Source organism: Mobula hypostoma, chromosome 6, assembly GCF_963921235.1.
Source record: "Mobula hypostoma chromosome 6, sMobHyp1.1, whole genome shotgun sequence".
NCBI classification, from domain to species: Eukaryota; Metazoa; Chordata; class Chondrichthyes; order Myliobatiformes; family Myliobatidae; genus Mobula; species Mobula hypostoma.
Window position 1 is genome coordinate 77,153,164 of NC_086102.1, and position 19,594 is coordinate 77,172,757.

Below are 19,594 nucleotides of genomic sequence, written 5' to 3' on the forward strand. Positions count from 1 at the left end.
TGACACTGATGCCAAGTTTGGGTTCCTTCTCGAAGTCGAGGGATTGTGTTACGGCGCCGACAGTGACGACCTGAAGTGCAAAAGTTTGGCTGAATTGTACAGCTCTGATGTTGATGGACAGCAGCTATATGAAGAAATTTTGGATTTCAGAATGTTGCTATCAAGGTGGGTCAACCTGAAAATATCAAGACCTGACAACAGGAATTCTGCAGATGCTGGAAATTCAAGCAACACACATCAAAGTTGCTGGTGAATGCAGCAGGCCAGGCAGCATCTCTAGGAAGAGGTACAGTCGACGTTGGTACCTCTTCCCTGGGATGCTGCCTGGCCTGCTGCATTCACCAGCAACTTTGATGAATATCAAGACCTGAACAGTTTCTTGAATTTATTGTTCAGTATAAAGATGAGAGCGTCTTCCCCAATCTTCGCATTGCTATTCAGATAATGCTAACCATCGCATTTTCCATCGCCAGCTGTGAGAGGTCATTCAGCAAGTTAAAACTAATACTTTTGTATTTGAGAGCCTCCGTGGGTCAAGGCAGACTCTGTGATCTTGCTCTGCTGAGTGTAGAAAGAGAAGAAACTGAAAAAACTGACTTTGATCACATCATGGACCAACTTGCATCAGTGAAAGCAAGGAAGGTGCAGTTATAATTTTCATGTAATGCCATAATTTGTTAATTAAAAGATTAATGAGCTTGACTTGTATTTTTGAGCTGATATTGTGGTAAAGTTATCTAAAAGATGGGTGTCAGATGTTTGAACAGGGGCGCAATTTCAGTGCTTGTCATAGGCGCTATTTTCCGTGGATACACCCCTGTGCCAACAGGCTCAATAAACTGATTAGAAAGGCTGGCTTTGTTGTAGGAGTCAAACTGGACACACTGGAGGCTGTGGTAGAACAAAGGACCCAACAGAAAATCCTGGCATTTCTGGACTATGCTTCTCACCCTCTGCACCCCACCTTAGCTGAACAGAGAAGCACTTTTAGTAATAAACTAAGACAACTGCACTGCTCCAAAGAGCACTATATGAGATCATACTTAACCTTGGTCATTAGGGTCTATAATGAGTCAATCTATAACCAGGGATGTGATGACACCCTCCTTTTTGACTGTTTTAACTTATTTTTTATTCTTTCTACTTCTATTATTTATATCTGTGCACTTGTGGTGCCATTGTGACACTGTGATTTGCTTTGGGATCAATAAAGTATCTATCTGTCTGTGACGTCTCCTCACATGGTGATGAAACATTGGCCAGGATCGAAGAACAACTCAACCCAACCATCAACCACGTGAGCTACAAATCTTCTGAATCATTTCCAGTTGTACATTATGTTGGGAGGAACAGAATTTCTGTAATAAATGACTTTATTATAATAAATGAAAACTTCATTGTAAAAAAACCCCACAAAAATAAAACAAGTAAGCGCACAAAACATTGGAAAAGCTCAGCAGGACAGGCAGTGTCTATAGTTTGGGAAACAGAAGTAGCATTTCAAATGTTAAGAGGCTTTAACAGAAGTGGGAAAGGGAGGTTACAGGGTAGTTTTCGATATTTCCTTTGGGGTTATAAAGTCCATTAAAACCCATTGCCAATAGTATTCTGCAGAATGATTGTAATGGATTGTAGGTGAGCACTCTGTCATTGTTGAATCCTTTCCAAACACTGATACAGCACCACCTGCTGCATCTCTTTGCTTCCTCGCAGAAAAGAAGAACATTCAGCCCATTGTGCTGCTATATATAAAGGATATGCTGTGCATTGTTACCTACTGCACCATCTTCAATACCCTACAGCAACTTTTCTTTTGAGCCATACTGTATGTAATAGATTCTGAAAGCCATTATTGACTCTTCTCCCACAACTCTTCCAGTCTGTGCATTTCATATCAGAAAATATATTGACCTAATACCAGACCTAAAATTAAGATGTGAGCAATGAAGGAACGTAAGTAAAGTTATTGACCAGACATGCATACAGAACAATTGTGAATGACTGTTGAGGAACATCTCTGAAAGAACCAGAGAACACGGATCTAATGTGGTAAAAGAACCAATGATGGCACAATGAATAGTTAGCATCTAGAATGCAGTGTTTCACTGGGTAGTGGAGGTATTTTCAGTCATGGCTTCCGAAAAGGAACCATGTCAGAGTATGAAATTAAAAATCAAAATACTGGGCTCCAGGGAAAAGGGCAAAGATTATTAGATTTGAAAATCTGACTGACCTTCTTTTGTGTCCTTGCCGTTCTACAGCAGGTGATGATGCTGAAATACATCCTAGACTGCACTGGGACACATCATTAGTGATGTGACCTGGGGTCATTTGGTGTTTCAGGTCTTTCAACATCAGACACCCTCACCCAGGGGACCCAGCCAGAGTTGATCAGGCCCTGGCTTGTGTCCCAGCAGCACTGGTCCACAGGCCACACCTCTGATCCAAAGCCATCTGGAGGCTCACAGAGCAACCACTGAGTTGACCCTGATGCCTCTTTTCTTTGCTGTCCTCACAATGCCGAGGAGAGTAGGTCCTGCACAGCAAGCAGCCAGCAAAACCTCTACACCCCACCTCAATAGGCTTGCAACGTGCCCTTCCCTCCTGTCTCTGGTAAATCCTTGTGAGAGAAGTCCCTAAACTTCATTTCTATTTCATTAATAGGAGCATGCGCTTGAACGGTGGGGGGTGATTGAGAATTGGGATGAAAAATGCCCGTGTGCCAACTTGATGGAAGTATAAGCTTCAAGCCAGATTTGTGAACAGGCATGAGCAAAATATACTGTACATTCACAGTAGCTGCAGTCTACCCTGATGAGGGAGAACTTCTATAAATTGCTTTATAAAGTAGTTACGTATATATCAGAATACTGTGTATATCTGACAGCTAAGAGTTGACAAATCTGTGTTCCATTCTCTTTCAGTTTAATTACATTCTAAGAACTTCTTAGATCCACCTGTAAAGTGCTGAGTGCCCAGTGGTAGTTTTAGGGATCAGCATATACTGTACCTTTAATAATTGAATAATAATTGTTTCTGTTAATAATAAGGTACCGCAAAGGCTTTGAGCTCCAACCAACTCTATATTCTGGCATTAATTTGGCAGTCCTCCTAATCGCTGCTGGCCAGCAGTTCGAAAGCTCAATGGAGTTGAAAAAAATTGGTAAGTCCTGCGCCATGAATTGTTACTGCTTGCATTTATTCACAATAAAGTTCTTGAATTCTACTGTCATTAAGCAGTTCTGAGTTACAAAACAAGGCAAAAAGAAACCAAAAGTCGTTGAAGTTACTATTCAAGGTTTTTTTTTCTGGTGACTGAAGATCACAGATGTCTATATAACTTCTTATTTTGATGCCTATACCTACCATCCAGTCAGAAGGATCTTTTTCCCAACATTCTTCCCAATCCTTTTGCTCCAGTGCTGCATATGGTCTCTAACAAACTTTCCTGCAGGAGTGGAGCCAATCTTCACAACTATTGGGAAGCTGTTTAGCCTTTCGCTACACACCACATCCGGCTAGTCGAGGTAGGGTAGGCATTCGATGTTGGCACATGTCCACGGGCTGAGCTTCAATCCATTGTCAATATTTTCACTGAAGCATAGAAAAGCTTGAGTGGTACACTCTATTCCACACCTGCATGGCAAAGATCTTGTGCTAGCTCTGTCTGTATTAGGCTGCCTTCTAGTAATAAAGATTCACAGTGAAGTCACAGATCTGCCTTTTGGAGAAGGCATATGTCAGTGATGAAATTTGCCAGCACAGCATTTGGTTGATTGAAGAAAAGGTTATCTGAAGATCAAGAGGTCAGACCCAGCTTGAATCTCGTGTTCTAATGGCCAGCAGTGATCGCTGCCCTCTTAAATATTTCTGATATCTAAACTAACTATAGTAAGCCACTCAAGGCACTAGAAAAATACCCAACACTGTTTGTGCTAATTTGACTGAACAGACATTGGCAGTGTCCTCTCCCAGGGTAACATCTGCAACATTGAGACCCAAGTTGTTCTCATTCCGCTAATAATAGGATCACTTTGCACATCGCCAGACTCCAGAACTGCCTCTATCTGAACTTTGCCTTAGGAAGAAAGGAAGAGATTCATAATATGCTCAAGTCCTCCCTGGAAAAGTGCTGCATTCCTGCTGTCGACTGGGAACCTCTGGCTCATGATAAGTCAGAGAATAGTGAAGGAGCATTCAGGATGCTATTGAGAGCCTTGAGGCTTTGCGTAAGCAAAAGAACTACCAACCACCCACTTACTGATTCCTTCTGTCTTCACCTGCCAAATTTGTTGAAAAGTCTGTGGTTCCTTTGTTGGTCTCATTAGTCACCACATAATCTGTTAAACTGAGTGGAAGTAAGTTGTCTTTGATCACAAAGGACTGCCTCAGGAGAGAATGAAAGCAACAGGGATAATGAATTGATGCATGACCATAATGCAAGCATGTGCCCCTAATATCAGTTAGTCATATCACAATATCCCTTGGTTCCCCTAATATTGAAAAGTCTATTGACAGTTTTGGTAAATTCACTGCCCCTCTCAACTCCCCTTTACTACCCATCCAGGTTTCAGAATAGAGCCACTGAGTCATACATGGAAGCAGGAACTTCAATCCATCTTGTCCCTACTGAGCAAAGCACCCATCTGAGCTAGTCCCATTTAGTCCATATTCCTCCAACTTATACCAATCCGTCCACCTGTCCAAGTGACTTTTATTTGTTGGTGCTGTACTGCCCCACCCCAACCACTTCCTCTGGCTGTTCATTTCACATACACACCTTGAGGAGGTTGCTCCTTGGATCCCTTTGAAATCTTTCCGCTCAATGTAATCCCATCCCTTTTACTTTTCAATTTCTTTTCTCTGGGGAAGATGTCTGTGTGCATTCATCCTATCTATGGCCGTCATAATTTTATATGCCTATATTGTGAGCAGTTTTGGGCCCCTTGTCTAAGAAAGGATATGCTGGCATTGGAGAGGGTTTAAAGGAGGTTTACGAAAATGATTCTGGAATTGACGGGCTTGTCATATGAAGAGCATTTGATGGCTCTGGGCGTGAAATTCAGCAAAATGAGGGGTAATCTCATTGAAACATCAAATACTGAAAGGCCTCGATAGAGTGGACATGGAGAGGATGTTTCCTGTGGTGGGGGAGTCTAAGACCAGAGGGCACAGCCTCAGAATATGGGGCTCATTTTAGGACAGAGGGGAGGAGGTATTTCCTTAGCCAGAGAGTGGTGAATCTGTGGAATTGGTTGCCATATGTGGCCGTGGATGCCAAGTCATTGGGTATATTTATGGTAGATGATGACAGATTCTTGATTAGCCAGGGTATGGATGGATATGGAGAGAAGGCAAGCAATTGGGACTGGCGGGGGCGGGGGGGGGAAATTGGATCAGCCATGATGAAATGGCAGAGTAGACTTGATGACCCAAATATTCCTGCTTCTGCTCCTATATTTTATGGTCATATTGTCTCTATAAAGTCTCACTTCAGTTTCCTATGCACCAAGGAATAAAGTCCTAACTTGACTAAACCCTCCCTATAACCCCTTAACCCTGGCAATGTTCTCGTAAATCTTCTTTGCACTCTTTTCAGCTCGATGCTGTCTTTCCTGTAGTAGAGTAATGAAAATGATATGCTATAATCCAAGTAGAGCCTCATCAGTGTATTCTACAATATTAATGCCATGGCTATCATTTGTTATCAGGGCAGACAATGGATCAAACATGGAATATTTTTTAGTATTTATAGTTCAATGATAAATGAATGGTGCATACGCCATTAGAAAGCTGCTTCATTCATTTTACAAATCCTATACAGACTCACATCTGCACATAGAAATAATAAGGATAAATAGTGCTCTATAGTAGAGGCAGCCTGCCTCATAAGGGCATTAGTGATAACAAGAACACCTGTTAGCATTGGAGGACCTGTTGCTTGTATTTATCAACACATATAAAAATTGCTGGTGAACGCAGCAGGCCAGGCAGCATCTATAAGAAGAGGTACAGTCGACGTCTCGGCCCAAAACGTCGTCTGTACTTCTTCCTATAGATGCTGCCTGACCTGCTGCATTCACCAGCAACTTTTATGTGTGTTGCTTGAAATTCCAGCATCTGCAGATTTCCTCGTGTTTGCGCTTATATTTATCATGTTATCTCATGGACAGGCATGAGATTAAACAGTCTGCTGGGGAGAAAAGGGAGTCTGGATAAAATGAACAACTACTATGATGTGGGCCATTTCTTCACTGTCAGCATGTTGGCCAAAGACATCAACAAGGCTGTCCTGGCAGCAGAGAAGCTCTTCAAACTCAAGTCCCCTTTCTGGTAAGTGAGGAACCAACACTCATATTTCATTATGTCCCTGAATAAATTTCATCTGAGTTATTTTGAGTGACCCACTATGAAATCTAGTGGGCTATTTTAACTTGAGTGAGAGGAAAAAATGGTCAAAAAAAATCAACCATCATTTAGACACCACTTCCCTCAATGTTATTATTAATGGTACGTAGTGTCAGGAGAGGAGAGGGTGTAAAATGATTGAAGGAACAAGTCTAAACATGCCTGTGTTGATTTATGTACCAAGCTAGAAGGGTTCTTCTTCTACTTCTTGGGACCTTAGCTCCCAGTGGAGCATAGGCCATTGATGACCTCCTATCTCCATCATCTAAAGTTGCTGGTATGTTGGAGTTCATCATTGTTTCTGGAATCCATTGTGTACACTGACCAGGGGATTAGCCTATACAGCTTCACCAAAGCCCTGTTGGCCAGCCTTACCTGTTCCTACCTCTCACAACGGGGATGTAGGGTTGGACTTTGAGAGGCAAGCTGGTAGGTAGATAGTACAAAATAGGCAAGAAATTTGTTTCCATGGACTTCATTGAAAATCAGGACAGCTTAAAAACTAGCTGCTAACGTATCCCTCGTGTAAAGTCAAAACTGTAGCAAAGCAACGTAGAAAGCAAAACTACAGGCTTGATAATGTTCTGAAGGAAGCTTCTGCTTACTAAGATTGGGAACAATCATTTAAATTTGTTTGCAAGCTGATTTCAGGTTATTTTATCTCATAGTAAGTTACAACCAAAATCGTTCAACTATATATCAAAAATTGTTGACTATTGTTCATCATTGCCAATGGTACTGAGACTATAAGACCACAAGACAATAAGATATAGGAGCAGAAGTAGGCCATTCGGCCCATCGAGTCTGCTCTGCCATTCAATCATGGGCTGATCCAGTCATCTCCACTCCCTTGCCTTTTCCCCATACCCTTTGATGCCCTGGCTAATCAAGAACCTATCTATCTCTGCCTTAATGCACCCAATAACATGACCTCCACAGCCGCTCATGGCAACAAATTCCACAGATTTACCAGCCTCTGACTAATTTCTCTGCATCTTTGTTCTAAATGGATGTCCCTCAATCCTAAAGTCATGCCCCTTTGTCCTAGACTCCCCTACCATGGGAAATTACTTTACCATATCTAATCCGTTCAGGCCTTTTAACATTCGGAATGTCTCTATGAGATCCCCCCTCATTCTCCTGAATTCCAGGGAATACAGCCCAAGAGCTGCCGGACATTCCTCATACGGTAACCCTTACTTTCCTGGAAACATTCTCGTGAATCTTCTCTGAACCCTCTCCAATGTCAGTATATCCTTTCTAAAATAAGGAGCCCAAAACTACACACAATACTCCAAGTGTGGTCTCACGAATGCCTTATAGAGCCTCAACATCACATCCCTGCTCTTATATTCTATGAGGGGTGATTGATAAGTTCGTGGCCTAAGGTAGAAGGAGTCAATTTTAGAAAACCTAGCACAATTAGTTTTCAACATAGTCCCCTCCTACATTTACACACTTAGTCCAGCGGTTGTGGAACATACAGATCCCTTCTTTGTAGAAGTTGGCATCTTGGACCTCCAGAAAGAGGTCCACAACAGGGGTGACTGATGTTCGTGTCCTAAGGTAGAAGGAGATGAGTTATTAACTTCAAATTTTCTGCATAATCACTCAAAGAGTTGAACTGCACATGCATGTAACGAGAGCAGTATAACTCATCCCCTTCTACATAAGGCTATGAACTTATCAATCACCCCTGCTGTGGACCACTTTCTGGAGGTCGAAGACGCTGACGTCTACAAAGAAGGGATCCGTATGCTCCATGACCGCTGGACTAAGTGTGTAAATGTAGGAGGGGACTATGTTGAAAACTAAATGTGCTAGACTTTCTAAAATTGACTCCTACCTTAAGCCACGAACATATCAATCATCCCTCATATACCTCTAGAAATAAATGCCAACATTGCATTTGCCTTCTTCACCACCGACTCAACCTGGAGGTTAACCTTTAGGATATCCTGCATAAGGACTCCCAAGCCCCTTTGCATCTCTGCATTTTGAATTCTCTCCCCATCTGAATAATAGTCTGCCTGTTTATTTCATCCACCAAAGTGCATGACCATACACTTTCCATCGTTGTATTTCATTTGCCTCTTTTTTGCCCATTCCCCTAAACTATCTAAGTTTCTCTGCAGGCTCTCTGTTTCCTCAACACTACCCGCTCCTCCACCTATCTTTGTATCATCAGCAAATTTAGCCACAAATCCATTAATCTCATAGTCCAAATCATCGACATACATCATAAAAGGCAGTGGTCCCAACACCAACGCATGGAGCTCTACTGGTAACCGGCAGCCAGCCAGAGTAGAATCCCTTTATTCCCACTCTCTATTTTCTGCTAATCAGCCAATGTTCCACCCATGCTAGTAACTTCCCTGTAATTCCATGGGCTCTTATCTTGCTAAGCAGCCTCATGTGCAGCATCTTGTCAAAGGCCTTCTGAAAATCCAAATACACCACATCTACTGCATCTCCTTTGTCTACTCTGCTTGTAATTTCCCTAAAAAATTGCAGTAGGTTAGTCAGGCAAGATTTTCCTTTCAGGAAACCATGCTGGCTTTGGCCTATCTTGTCATGTGCCTCCAGGTATTCTGTAATGTCATCCCTAACAATCGATTCCAACAGCTTCCCAACCACTGAAATCCAGCTAACAGGTCTATACTTTCCTTTCTGCTGCCTCCCACCCTTCATAAATAGCGGAGCAACATTTGCAGTTTTCCAGTCATCCGGTACAGTATATTGATTCTTGAAAGATCATTGTTAATGCCTCTGCAATCTCTTCAGCTAACTCCTTCAGAAACCATGGGTGCATTCCATCAGGTCCAGGAGATTTATCCACCCTCAGACCAGTAAGCTTCCCGAGCACCTTCTCAGTCATGATTTTCACTGCACATACTTCACTTCCCTGACACTCTTGAATGTCCAGTATACTGCTGATGTCTTCCACTGTGAAGACTGATGCAAAATACACATTCAGTTCCTCTGCTGTCTCTGTGTCTCTCATTGCAATATCTCCAGAGTCATTTTCTATTGGTCCTATATCTACCCTCGACTCTCTTTTGCCCTTTAAATACTTAAAAAAGCTCTTAGTATCTTCTTCAATATGTTGCCAGCTTCCTTTCATAATTCATCTTTTCCTTCCTAATGACCTTCTTAGTTTCCTTCTGCAAGTTTTTAAAAGCTTCCCAATCCAATAACTTTGGCTTTCTTGTATGCCCACACTTTTGCTTTTACTCTGGCTCTGACTTCACTTGTCTGCCACAGTAGTGTCCTTCTTCCATTTGAAAATTTCTTCTTATGTGGAATATCTGTCTTGCACGTCCCTCATTTTTCACAGAAACTCTAGCCATTGCTGCTCTGCTGTCCTTCCTACTAGTGTCCCTTTCCAGTCAACTTTGGCCAGTTCCCCTCTCATGTCATTGTAATTTGCTTTATTCCACTGCAATACCAACACATTGTAATTTAGTTTCTCCTTCTCAAATTTCAAAGTGAACGCGATCATTTTGTGATCGCTGTTCTCTAAAAGTTCCTTAACCTTAAACTCCCTTATCACCTCTGGATCATTGCACAACACCCAATCCAGCACTGCCGATCCCCTAGTGGGCTCAACAACAAGCTGTTCTAAAAAGCTATCCCTTGGAGATTCTACAAATTCTCTCTCTTGAGGTCTAGTACTGGCCTGGTTTTCCCAATCCACTGTCATGTTAAAATCCCCAACGATTATCATGACATTGCCCTTCTGACATGCCTTTTCTATCTCCTGCTGTAATTTGTAATCCACATCTTGGCTGCTATTTGGAGGCCTGTATACAACTACCATTTAAAGTCCTTTTACCCTTGCCATTTCTTAACTCAACCCATAGAGACTCTACACCTTCTGATCCTACATCATCCCTTTCTATTGATTTAATAGTATTTCTTATACACAGGGCCACACTTCCCTCTCTGCCTACTAACCTACCTTTCCGATACACAGTATATCCTTGGACGTTCAGTTCCCAATGGATACCATCCTTTAGCCAAGTTTCAGAGATGGCCACAACGTCATACTTGCCAATTTGTAGCTGAATTTCAAGATCATCCATTTTATTTCTTATGTTGCGTGCATTCGAATATAACACTTTTGGTCCAGTATTTGTTGCTTCCTGTTGTAAATCATCCCACTGGCTGTGATTATGCCTCATCTCCTGCCTGTCCTTTCTAATATCTCTGTTGCACACTATTTTTGATTTATTTCTGTTTTCCTCTTCCTCAGTCCTATCACTCCGGTTCCCATCCCGCTGCCAAATTAGTTCAAACGCTCCTGAACAGCTCTATTAAACCTGCCTGCTAGGATATTAGACCCCTTTGGGTTCAGGTCTGGCCTCTTCTCCGCTAGAAGAGGCCCCAGTGATCCAAGAACCCGACGCCCTGCCCCCTACACCAGTCTCTCAGCCACACATTAACATGCCTGATTATGCTTTTTCTTGCGCTTATTAGCACGTGGCACAGGCAGCAATCCTGAGATTACCACCCTGGAGGTCCTGCTTTTCATCTTCCTACCCAGCTCCCTGAATTCTCTCTTCAGGACCCCCTCCCTTCTTCTACCTATGTCAATGGTATCAACAAAGTACCAAGACTTCTGGCTGTTCACCCTTTCCCTTCAGATACTCTGCACCCGATCTGAGACATGCCGTACCCTGGCACCTGGGAGGCAACACACCATGCGGGTATCTCTATCAGGCTGATAGAACCTCCTGTCTGGTCCCTTCACTGTGGAATCACTTATGACTACCCCATTCCTCGTTTTCTGCTCTCCCTTTTGCACCACGGAACCAGGCTCAGTGCCAGAGACCCAATCACCACAGCCATCCTCTGTCAGGTCACCCCCCCGCACCCCGCCCCCGGCTCCCATCAGCATCCAAAACAACTAGGGCCATAGTTTCTAAATGTCTGGCTTGAAATGGCAGTGTTTGCAGCCTTTTTTGTTTTTGTTGCCATTGTTGCCAGGTGCTTTCTACAGTACATTAAAACTAAGAAAGTACAGTGTTGGAATGGTCAATACCTGTAACTTACATTGATAAACCTTGGAGCAATGCAAGTATAAGTGAATGAAATGAAAGAGTCATTCCTACTGCTAGCAACAGCTAACTTTACCATCAGAGACTGTGAAATAATGTTATGGAGGCTTTACAGGAACTACAAAGAAGTTTTTGGAAGTAGTTAATTTTGCCTACTTGCACTTGGTTTTAATGTTGAAAGTTATGACCTGGGAGAGCAACTGTAGATATATTTGTCTCCTCCACTGTAGCGGCAGGTTCCGAGTATAAGGTTTGAGTGTCCTAATGAACACGTACTTGCTTGCTGCTTTAACGTAGGAGAAAACATTGAGGGTGCTGAGAAATTGATTAGAACAGTGTTAAAGGTAAGATGATATATGGGTGACATGATAGCATAGTGGTTAGCACAACGCTTTACAGTACCAGCAACCCGGAATCTTTTCCTGCTGCTGTCTGTAAGGAGTTTGTACGTTCTCTCCGTGGCCACGCAGGTTTCCATTGGGTACTCCACTTTCCTCCCACAGTCCAAAGCTGTACTGGTTGGTAGATAAATTTTCCTGTGATTAGGCTAAGGTTAATCGGCAGTGCAACTTGCAGGGCCTATAAATAAAAATAAAAAATCAAAGAATGAATAATCCTCTGTTGGGTAGATTGGACTGTGAGAGCAGTGTATGTATCCCATGTTTGCCTCCTGGTTCAGAGCAACCTTGAGGGTCGTAGTTCAGTGCTATTTGGTGTGTATCATTCGGTAATTAGAGGAATAGGACAATTCTGTGTTTTTGTGATGACACCAACATCAGAGTGATAGAAACATTCAGTTTTATAGCATTCCTGAGCAGGGTGTAACACGTAGTCCATTCTTAACTCTGTCACCTTTCTTATCGCCAAACAGTACTACTGTTTGTGATCATTTGCAAGCTATTCTTTCCTCTAATGCTATGAGTTGCTGTTTTGTATATACCATGTATTTGGTTATTGGACAATATCATCAGTAAGTACTTTTAAAAACCCTAAGATAGATAAGCCAGGTTTAAAATTTACCTAAGTTAAAACAAGTGATGGACATCTGAAAGGTCAAGAAATGACCAAAAACTCTAGTAGCAGTTGTGCAGGGAACAGTAGAGTTGATGTTTCCAGTTGATGACCTTTCAATGAGATTGTTATTAAAATTATTCTCTTCTCAAGTGCTGCTTGAATGCTTCCAAAGTTTGTTGCAACCTTGATCTCCAAAGTTGAGAAACTAACTAAAGATGTGGCATGTACTGTAAATGTGTCAATATTTAACAAAAATCACAGCGCAGAATTGCATCACTGAGCTGTCTTTCCACCTCTTTTATTTTTCAGGTACTTGAGATCAGTAGTTCAGAACCTAATGTTATTGCAGCAATTCCAGAAGATGAACATTGATCATTCCCCCAAACAGGAGTGTCTCAATTTCTGGATGGACATCATTGTGGAAGCAACTAAGACCAACAGCACTGGATTACGTTTCCCTGTATGAAATTTTATTTAATCTTGCTTCATTGTCTTACTCTCTAGCCTGAGGGTAGGGATTCTATCTCGGACGTAGCATCCATTCACTATTTCTCTATACGCATCAGTGGAAAACAAACACAGTTGGTCAGGACTGGTATGTTCTAACACCCACAAGAAAACTTCCAGAGGAGTACGCTGGATAGCAGTAGGCACCTTCCTAAACACAAACACACCAAAATTAATTGGAATGACCAGCCATGTTTAGAATCATAGAGACTCAGAAAAAATACAGCACAGGAACAAGCCCTTTGGCCCATCTGGTTTATGCCAAGCCATTCTGTAGTTTCTTCTCATGACCTGGAGGTACAGCTGCAAGGCAAGGCAACCCATACTTGCTTTCCTCACTCCAGAAGGAGGCTGTTTCTTTGTTGGGAGAGCAGCAGCTTTAATAAAACATTTAGTGATGATCTGAATGAGCCATTGATTCTTCCAACAAAATATTCAAAACTCATCAGAAATAAGCTAAGTTAGCTAGACATGTACCAGTTTCATGCAAGCAATTCTCAACACTGCTCTGGGGATTAAGCCCGAATCAGAAATTGGTCTATTTGTGTCTTTTGTTTTTCCATTTGGATTTATTGTGTTGGATTCCAGATGATCCTAGAAATTAACGTTGGAGTAGAATTTCCCCTGCTTTTCCTGGTCTGATTTTGTACAATGGCACATTTGCTGGAGAATAGAGATTAGTTGTAGATTTTGGCTGCTTCTAGGATGATCATCCAGTACTGGAAGCTGCTGAATGAGCTGGCCCATGGTGTGTAGTTGGATTAAAGTTTCAAGTTAATGAAGGTCAGATGTCGATGACCTTATTAGTTGGTTTTGGTTCACCAATATCACTGCATCATTAAATACTCTGGGCCATAGCGACAGGCAGTTTTAAAACACAACCTTTGAGTAGTGGAAGCAATGAGTTATGCTTGTAAATAAAAATAAAAGAAATAGACATGAGAGTAGACCGTCTGGCCCTTTGTGCCTTTTCTGTCATTCAGTAAATCTAAACCAATCTTTCATTTTAGCCCTGCATTGACCCCATATCTCTAATGAGCTGCAGGTTTTTAAGTTTCCTACAATGCTGCCTAACTTGTCCCACTGTACCAGGACACTTTCCTTCACTACCAACGTTAGAAACTGAGTAATTGGTCTTGTTAAACAAGTACCCTCCATGGGAAAACTGGTCTGGTCTCTGAAAATATGCCAAGGTCATTCTTGCATACTGATGCATTCCATGGTGCAGTAAAGAAAATCTAGACCAAACAGTTTAACACTGGCCTTGTTTGTCTTTTATTTCCCTAAACTTGGAGTTCAAACTGACCTACCCTACAGATGCATGTAAATGTCCAGTTTGAGTCTCCCATGAAGAGAGAAGAGTTTTCACAAGAGAAACCTCCTGTGAACCATTTTGACAGGGACCTCCATAAAATGATATTATACATACATATTACCCTTCAGGGCATGGCAGGTATCTGGCTGTATAGAAAGACTATAGTTGCTTTCAGAAGCATTCATTCCTTTTTACTTTGATATCTCACCCTTGCAGATCACAATGAGATTAGAATCCAGACTAAAAGAGAAAATGGCAAATACTAAATATGACCTAGAATATATAAAATGGCAAGCAAATACTGATACAGCATTGAAATATTATATCTAGACTGATTATTCAAACATCACACCAGTTGTATTTTATGGATACTAAAATATGCATTGTGGTGAAATTTAAAGCAATTTCAGAATTAATTCATATGACAATGTTGCACCATTCTGCCATTTTCATTGACACACAATGTGTAGTGCTGCTCCCTCAGAGCTCCAGTACTTTGGCGATTGCTTGTGTGAAGTTTAAGTGTTTTGTCTGGGTGGAACTCCCCTGGTGTTCTGATATCCCAAACGGGGTAGTCGCTATGGTGAAGGAATCAAAAAGAAAATGAGCTTGTGGACAAAAAGAGAAATCTCTGGCAAAATCAGAGACGGGTGGGACTAAAATGAGCTACCATAGACATCACAGGGTGAAGGACCTCGTTCCCTGTTATAATAAGCACATTTTGATTTTGGAATGCACTACATGAATAAATAAAATACCTCTCTAATCCTTATTTTGTCACAGTAGAATTTATCAGATTCCTTCCACCATTACCCTCCTCTGTTTGGCACAACTGGTCCTCACCCTCAAGTGGTCCTTTAGCTCCTCCCACTTTCTCCAGAGTCATGGGGTAGACATTGGCACCCACCTGAGCTCCAGTTATTTCTGTGTTTTTGTTGGCAACATAGAACAGTCCATGCTCCAAGCCTTCCCCAGTAATGTTCCCCAGCTCTTCCTCCGCTATATTGATGATGGTACTGGTACTCGTTCCTGCACCCAAGCTGAGCTTGTCAATTTCATCAACTTTGCTCCGACTTCCACCCTGCCCTTAAATTTACTCGGTCTATTTCTGATATCTCCCTTCCCTTTCTCGATCACTCTGTTACCATTTCTGGAGACAAACTGTCTCTTATAAACCTACCAATTTTCATGGCAATCTTGACTATACCTCTTCCCACCCTGAATCCTGTAAACATGCTATTCCCTTTCCTCAGCTCCTTCACCTCTGCCATATCTGTTCCCAGGACGTAGCTTTCCATTCCAGAACATCCGAGATGACCTCCTCCTTCAAAGAACGGTGTTTCCCTTCCTCCACTATTGATGCTGCCCTAACTGCATCTCCTTCATTTCCTGAACATCCACGCTCACTGTATCTTCCTGGCGGCTTAACAGTGATGAAGTTCCTCTTGTCCTTACTTACCACCCCATCAGCCTCTGAATTCAACGCATCAATTCCCACAACTTCTGCCATCTCCAAAGGGATCCTACCACCAAACATATCGCTATCTCTCCCCCACTCTCTGCTTTCCACAGGTATCGCTCCCTCAACGATTCCCTTGTCCATTCGTCCTCTCGACACATATCCCTCCAAGCAGCCAAGTGTTATATCTGACCATTTACCTCCTCCCTCACCTCCATTTAGGGTCTCAAGCAGTCCTTCAAGGTGAGGCATCACTTCACCTGTGAATCTGCTGGGGCCATCTGTTGTATCCAGTACTCCTGACGCAGCTTTCTTTACATTGGTGAGACCCATCATAAACTAGGGGACCGCTTCATCGAGCCCCTCTGCGCCATCTGCCGAAAGCGAAACTCCCTGGTGGCCCAACATTTTTATTCTGATTCCCATTCTGAAATGTTCATTCATGGCCTCCTCTTGTGCCATGATGAGGCCATCTGGAGGAACAACACCTTATATTCCGTTAGGGTGGCCTCCAACCTGATGGCATGAATATCGATTTTTCTTCTGGTAAAAAAAATTCCCTCCCCCTCCCCTCTTCTTCTATTCCCTACATTGGCCTCTTACCTCTTCTTACCCTGCCTATCGTCTCCCCTTGGTGTCCCTCCTCCCCTTTCACGTATAGCCTACTCTCCTCTCCAGCCTTTGACCTATCCCAACCACCTGGCTTCCCCGATCACCTTCTAGCTATCTTTCTTTCCCTTCCACTCCAGTCCTAAAGAAGGATCTTAGCCCGAAGCATCAAGTATTTGTTCATTTCCATAGGTGCTGCCTGACCTGCTGAGTTCCTTCAGCATTTTGTGTGTTTTCCAGCATCTGCAGAATTTCTTGTGTTTACTTATTGTTCAATCCTTTTATTTAGCAGTTGTGATATTAATAACTAGCATTGGCACATTGTTTTGCTGGCAACAGCAGAAAACAATGACAATCATAACTTTAACTACAGTTTTCATTTGAAGCAATGCCATTCATTACCAGTAATTGATCTAATCCATTAAGGGAGGGTGCTGGGGTAGACTGCATGAAACCTCTGGATCATCTTCCCTTTAAAATAGCATAGAATTTCACTGAAGTATTACACAGTGCAAATTTTGACCAGGCTTGAAAAACCATTATCAACACAGTTAATGAGTGACAAATCCTTTGATTTGTTTCAGGTTCTTATTCTAGAGCCAACCAACATCTATCAGCCATCCTACATATCAATAAATAGTGAAGCAGAAGAAAAGACAATCTCCATATGGCATGTCTCTTCTGAGGTAGTAGTAAGATTGAGAAATATTACTTCTGCCAGTATTACCATGACACATGCTGGATTCTTATTTATCTTTTGTTTTTGATGATGTCCCTTCTAGAAATGAATCAATGTATTTACTTGCATCCTTTATGTGTTTATGTATAGTGTGTTTGAAGGTACTTCTCTAATTGTACTCTGTGTGACAGAAGATTCAATTAATCTGATTATAGCCATTGTCTTTTAACCTGATCCGCCCGAGGCTTCAAAACCAATTGCAGGCCTTGTCCTTCTTCTCTAGAAGATAGATTTGTCATGCTTTCATCAACTCCTCCAAGATTTTACCACTCATTGGCACACGAGAGGTAACTCACAGTGGCCAATCAACCTCCATATCTCCTCAAAGTGCACCAATTACCACCCACATTCCAAAGACATATGGGTTGGGGTTAGATTAAAGATAAAGATTACCTTGATTCATCACATGCTCATCTAAACATCCAGTGAGATATGCTGCTTTGTGTCAAAGACCAACAGGTTCCAAGGATTGTGTTGGGGACAGCCCATAAGTGTCATCAAGCTTCTGATGCCAACATAGCATACCCACAACTCACTAACCCTAACGCTAACTATATGTCTTTGGAATGTGGGATAAAACTGGAGCATTCGGAGGAAACAGGGAGAACATGTCAACTCCGTACAAATAGCTGTGGGAATTGAAACCTGACCTGTGATTATTTCCTTAGTAAGATAATGACATTACTCTCTAACATGCTGGTACAGCACATAGTTCAGAAGGCAAATTATAAAGGGCCTGGCCATCAGTACAAAGGGACTGGAGTTTAAAAATATGTACATGGTTTTGTTAAGGCTGCTTCTGGAATACAAGCTAAAGTTTACATTGGAAGGATTGGAGTTGGTCAAGAAGAGGTTAACTTGGAATGTGGGCTGTTGTCCAGCAAATGACAAAACAGGCTAATCCGCATTTTCCTTGTAAAAGAATATGGAGTAATCTTCTGTCCTAAGAGGTCACAACTAGGCAGATATTTCCATTTGTGAGAACATCAAAGAAAGACACCACCATTAGAAGAGATCAATGATCTAAAACTTATCCGGAATTTCTTCTCTTAGTGGCTGGTGAATCTCTGGAATTCTGCATTCCTCAGGCAACGTCACAGGAAATATGAAATGTGAACGTAAATACTGACTGATGGGCTGGCCCCCAGCACATCCTCAGAGTATGTTGGCCATTGATGTAAATGATGAATTTCACTGTGTGTTTCGATATACATGTGACAAATAAAGCTAATCTTTAGTGTTTAAATCTTTTAAACCCATGACCTTCAGGATGTAGGACGAAACCACAGCACCCAGAGGAAACCCATTCGATTGTGGGGAGAAACTCCACATAGACAACACTAGAGGTGTGAGGCAGCAGCTATACCAAGGACACACTAGAGTATGTACACTTGATAGATGACAAGAAGGTTGAGTTTGGTTAGTATGATTTTCATTGCAACTTGTGAACGATCCAAGTTCAGTTCTGAAAGTATCCATTGAAGAAGTTTTTACTACTCATTGATTTAGATTCTATTTTAAGCCATTGTGTTTAAGTTAAAAGGATAGAGGGTTAAAAAGAAAATGAATACAGGTGAACTTCTCTCCTCACTATTTTGAACAGGCCACGAACTGACAAATAACCTATTCCTGGATACTGGAGAGGAGTTTTTTTTTTGCCACTATCTACTGCTGATTGTCTCCATCTTACAAAATCCCCTTGTATTTTGTTCGGATCTCTCACCCCATCCATCTAGCAAATCATGTCGCCTCATTTACATCTATGATAAATTTCTTTGACAGTGTAACGGTGATTTATTGTTATCATATACTTTGGTAAAACCTGGGCTGAGACAATTGAAGAAGCTGAAGAGCACGGTAGTTTTTGTTGGAGATTTCCGTATTGTTGCTCCTTGTCAGTGTAGGTCTATACTCCCATCACTTTCAGACAGGCCAGGTTACTATATTATTTGGAAGCCGCCCTCTTGAACATATGCAGCTGACCAGGCCTTCCAAGGTGCTGGTGCAGTACTTGACGTAATGCACAGACTGCGCAAGAGCCCTTCAGAGGAGATGTGCATCGAAGAGTATCGCTCACAGGAGGGACAATAGAAAAACCCACAGGGTTGTGGAACTGCAGCAGTACTTAACCGTCCACCTGAGCTGTAGTTTGTTTTTGAAATAATTGCTTTTTAGGTGTGAGCATGTCATTGGATGTACTGCAATTTGACTGGCTCTTGGTTAAAAAAACTAACATGTTCCACAAAACATCTAACAATCTGGTAGCTCATCTAGGAGAGGATTGATCAAATTTATTGAAGTTTAATTCCCAAGGTCCAAGATGCAATCAATAGTTTCTTTTTGACCTTAGGAGTTTTAACAGAAGATCTCTTTGCGTTAAAAGTCAACTCACTGTCATCAAAAACAGTCCCACTAAATGTATCGATAGCACTAGTGAACCACTCTGACATGGTAACGTGCAATTGAAGTTGGGTCATTTGGAT

General features: G+C 41.9%; 1 protein-coding gene across 1 annotated transcript in view; it reads left to right on the top strand.

The window, feature by feature from the left end:
* Nucleotides 1-19,594, top strand: part of map3k15 (mitogen-activated protein kinase kinase kinase 15) — a 160,181-nt gene that overhangs the window by 58,974 nt on the left and 81,613 nt on the right. Inside the window, exons 7-10 of the mRNA XM_063051041.1 lie at nt 3,051-3,163; nt 6,174-6,333; nt 12,792-12,942; nt 16,957-17,061. Of these exons, the coding sequence (XP_062907111.1) occupies nt 3,051-3,163; nt 6,174-6,333; nt 12,792-12,942; nt 16,957-17,061 (529 nt within the window). The remainder of the gene's footprint in view (nt 1-3,050; nt 3,164-6,173; nt 6,334-12,791; nt 12,943-16,956; nt 17,062-19,594) is intronic.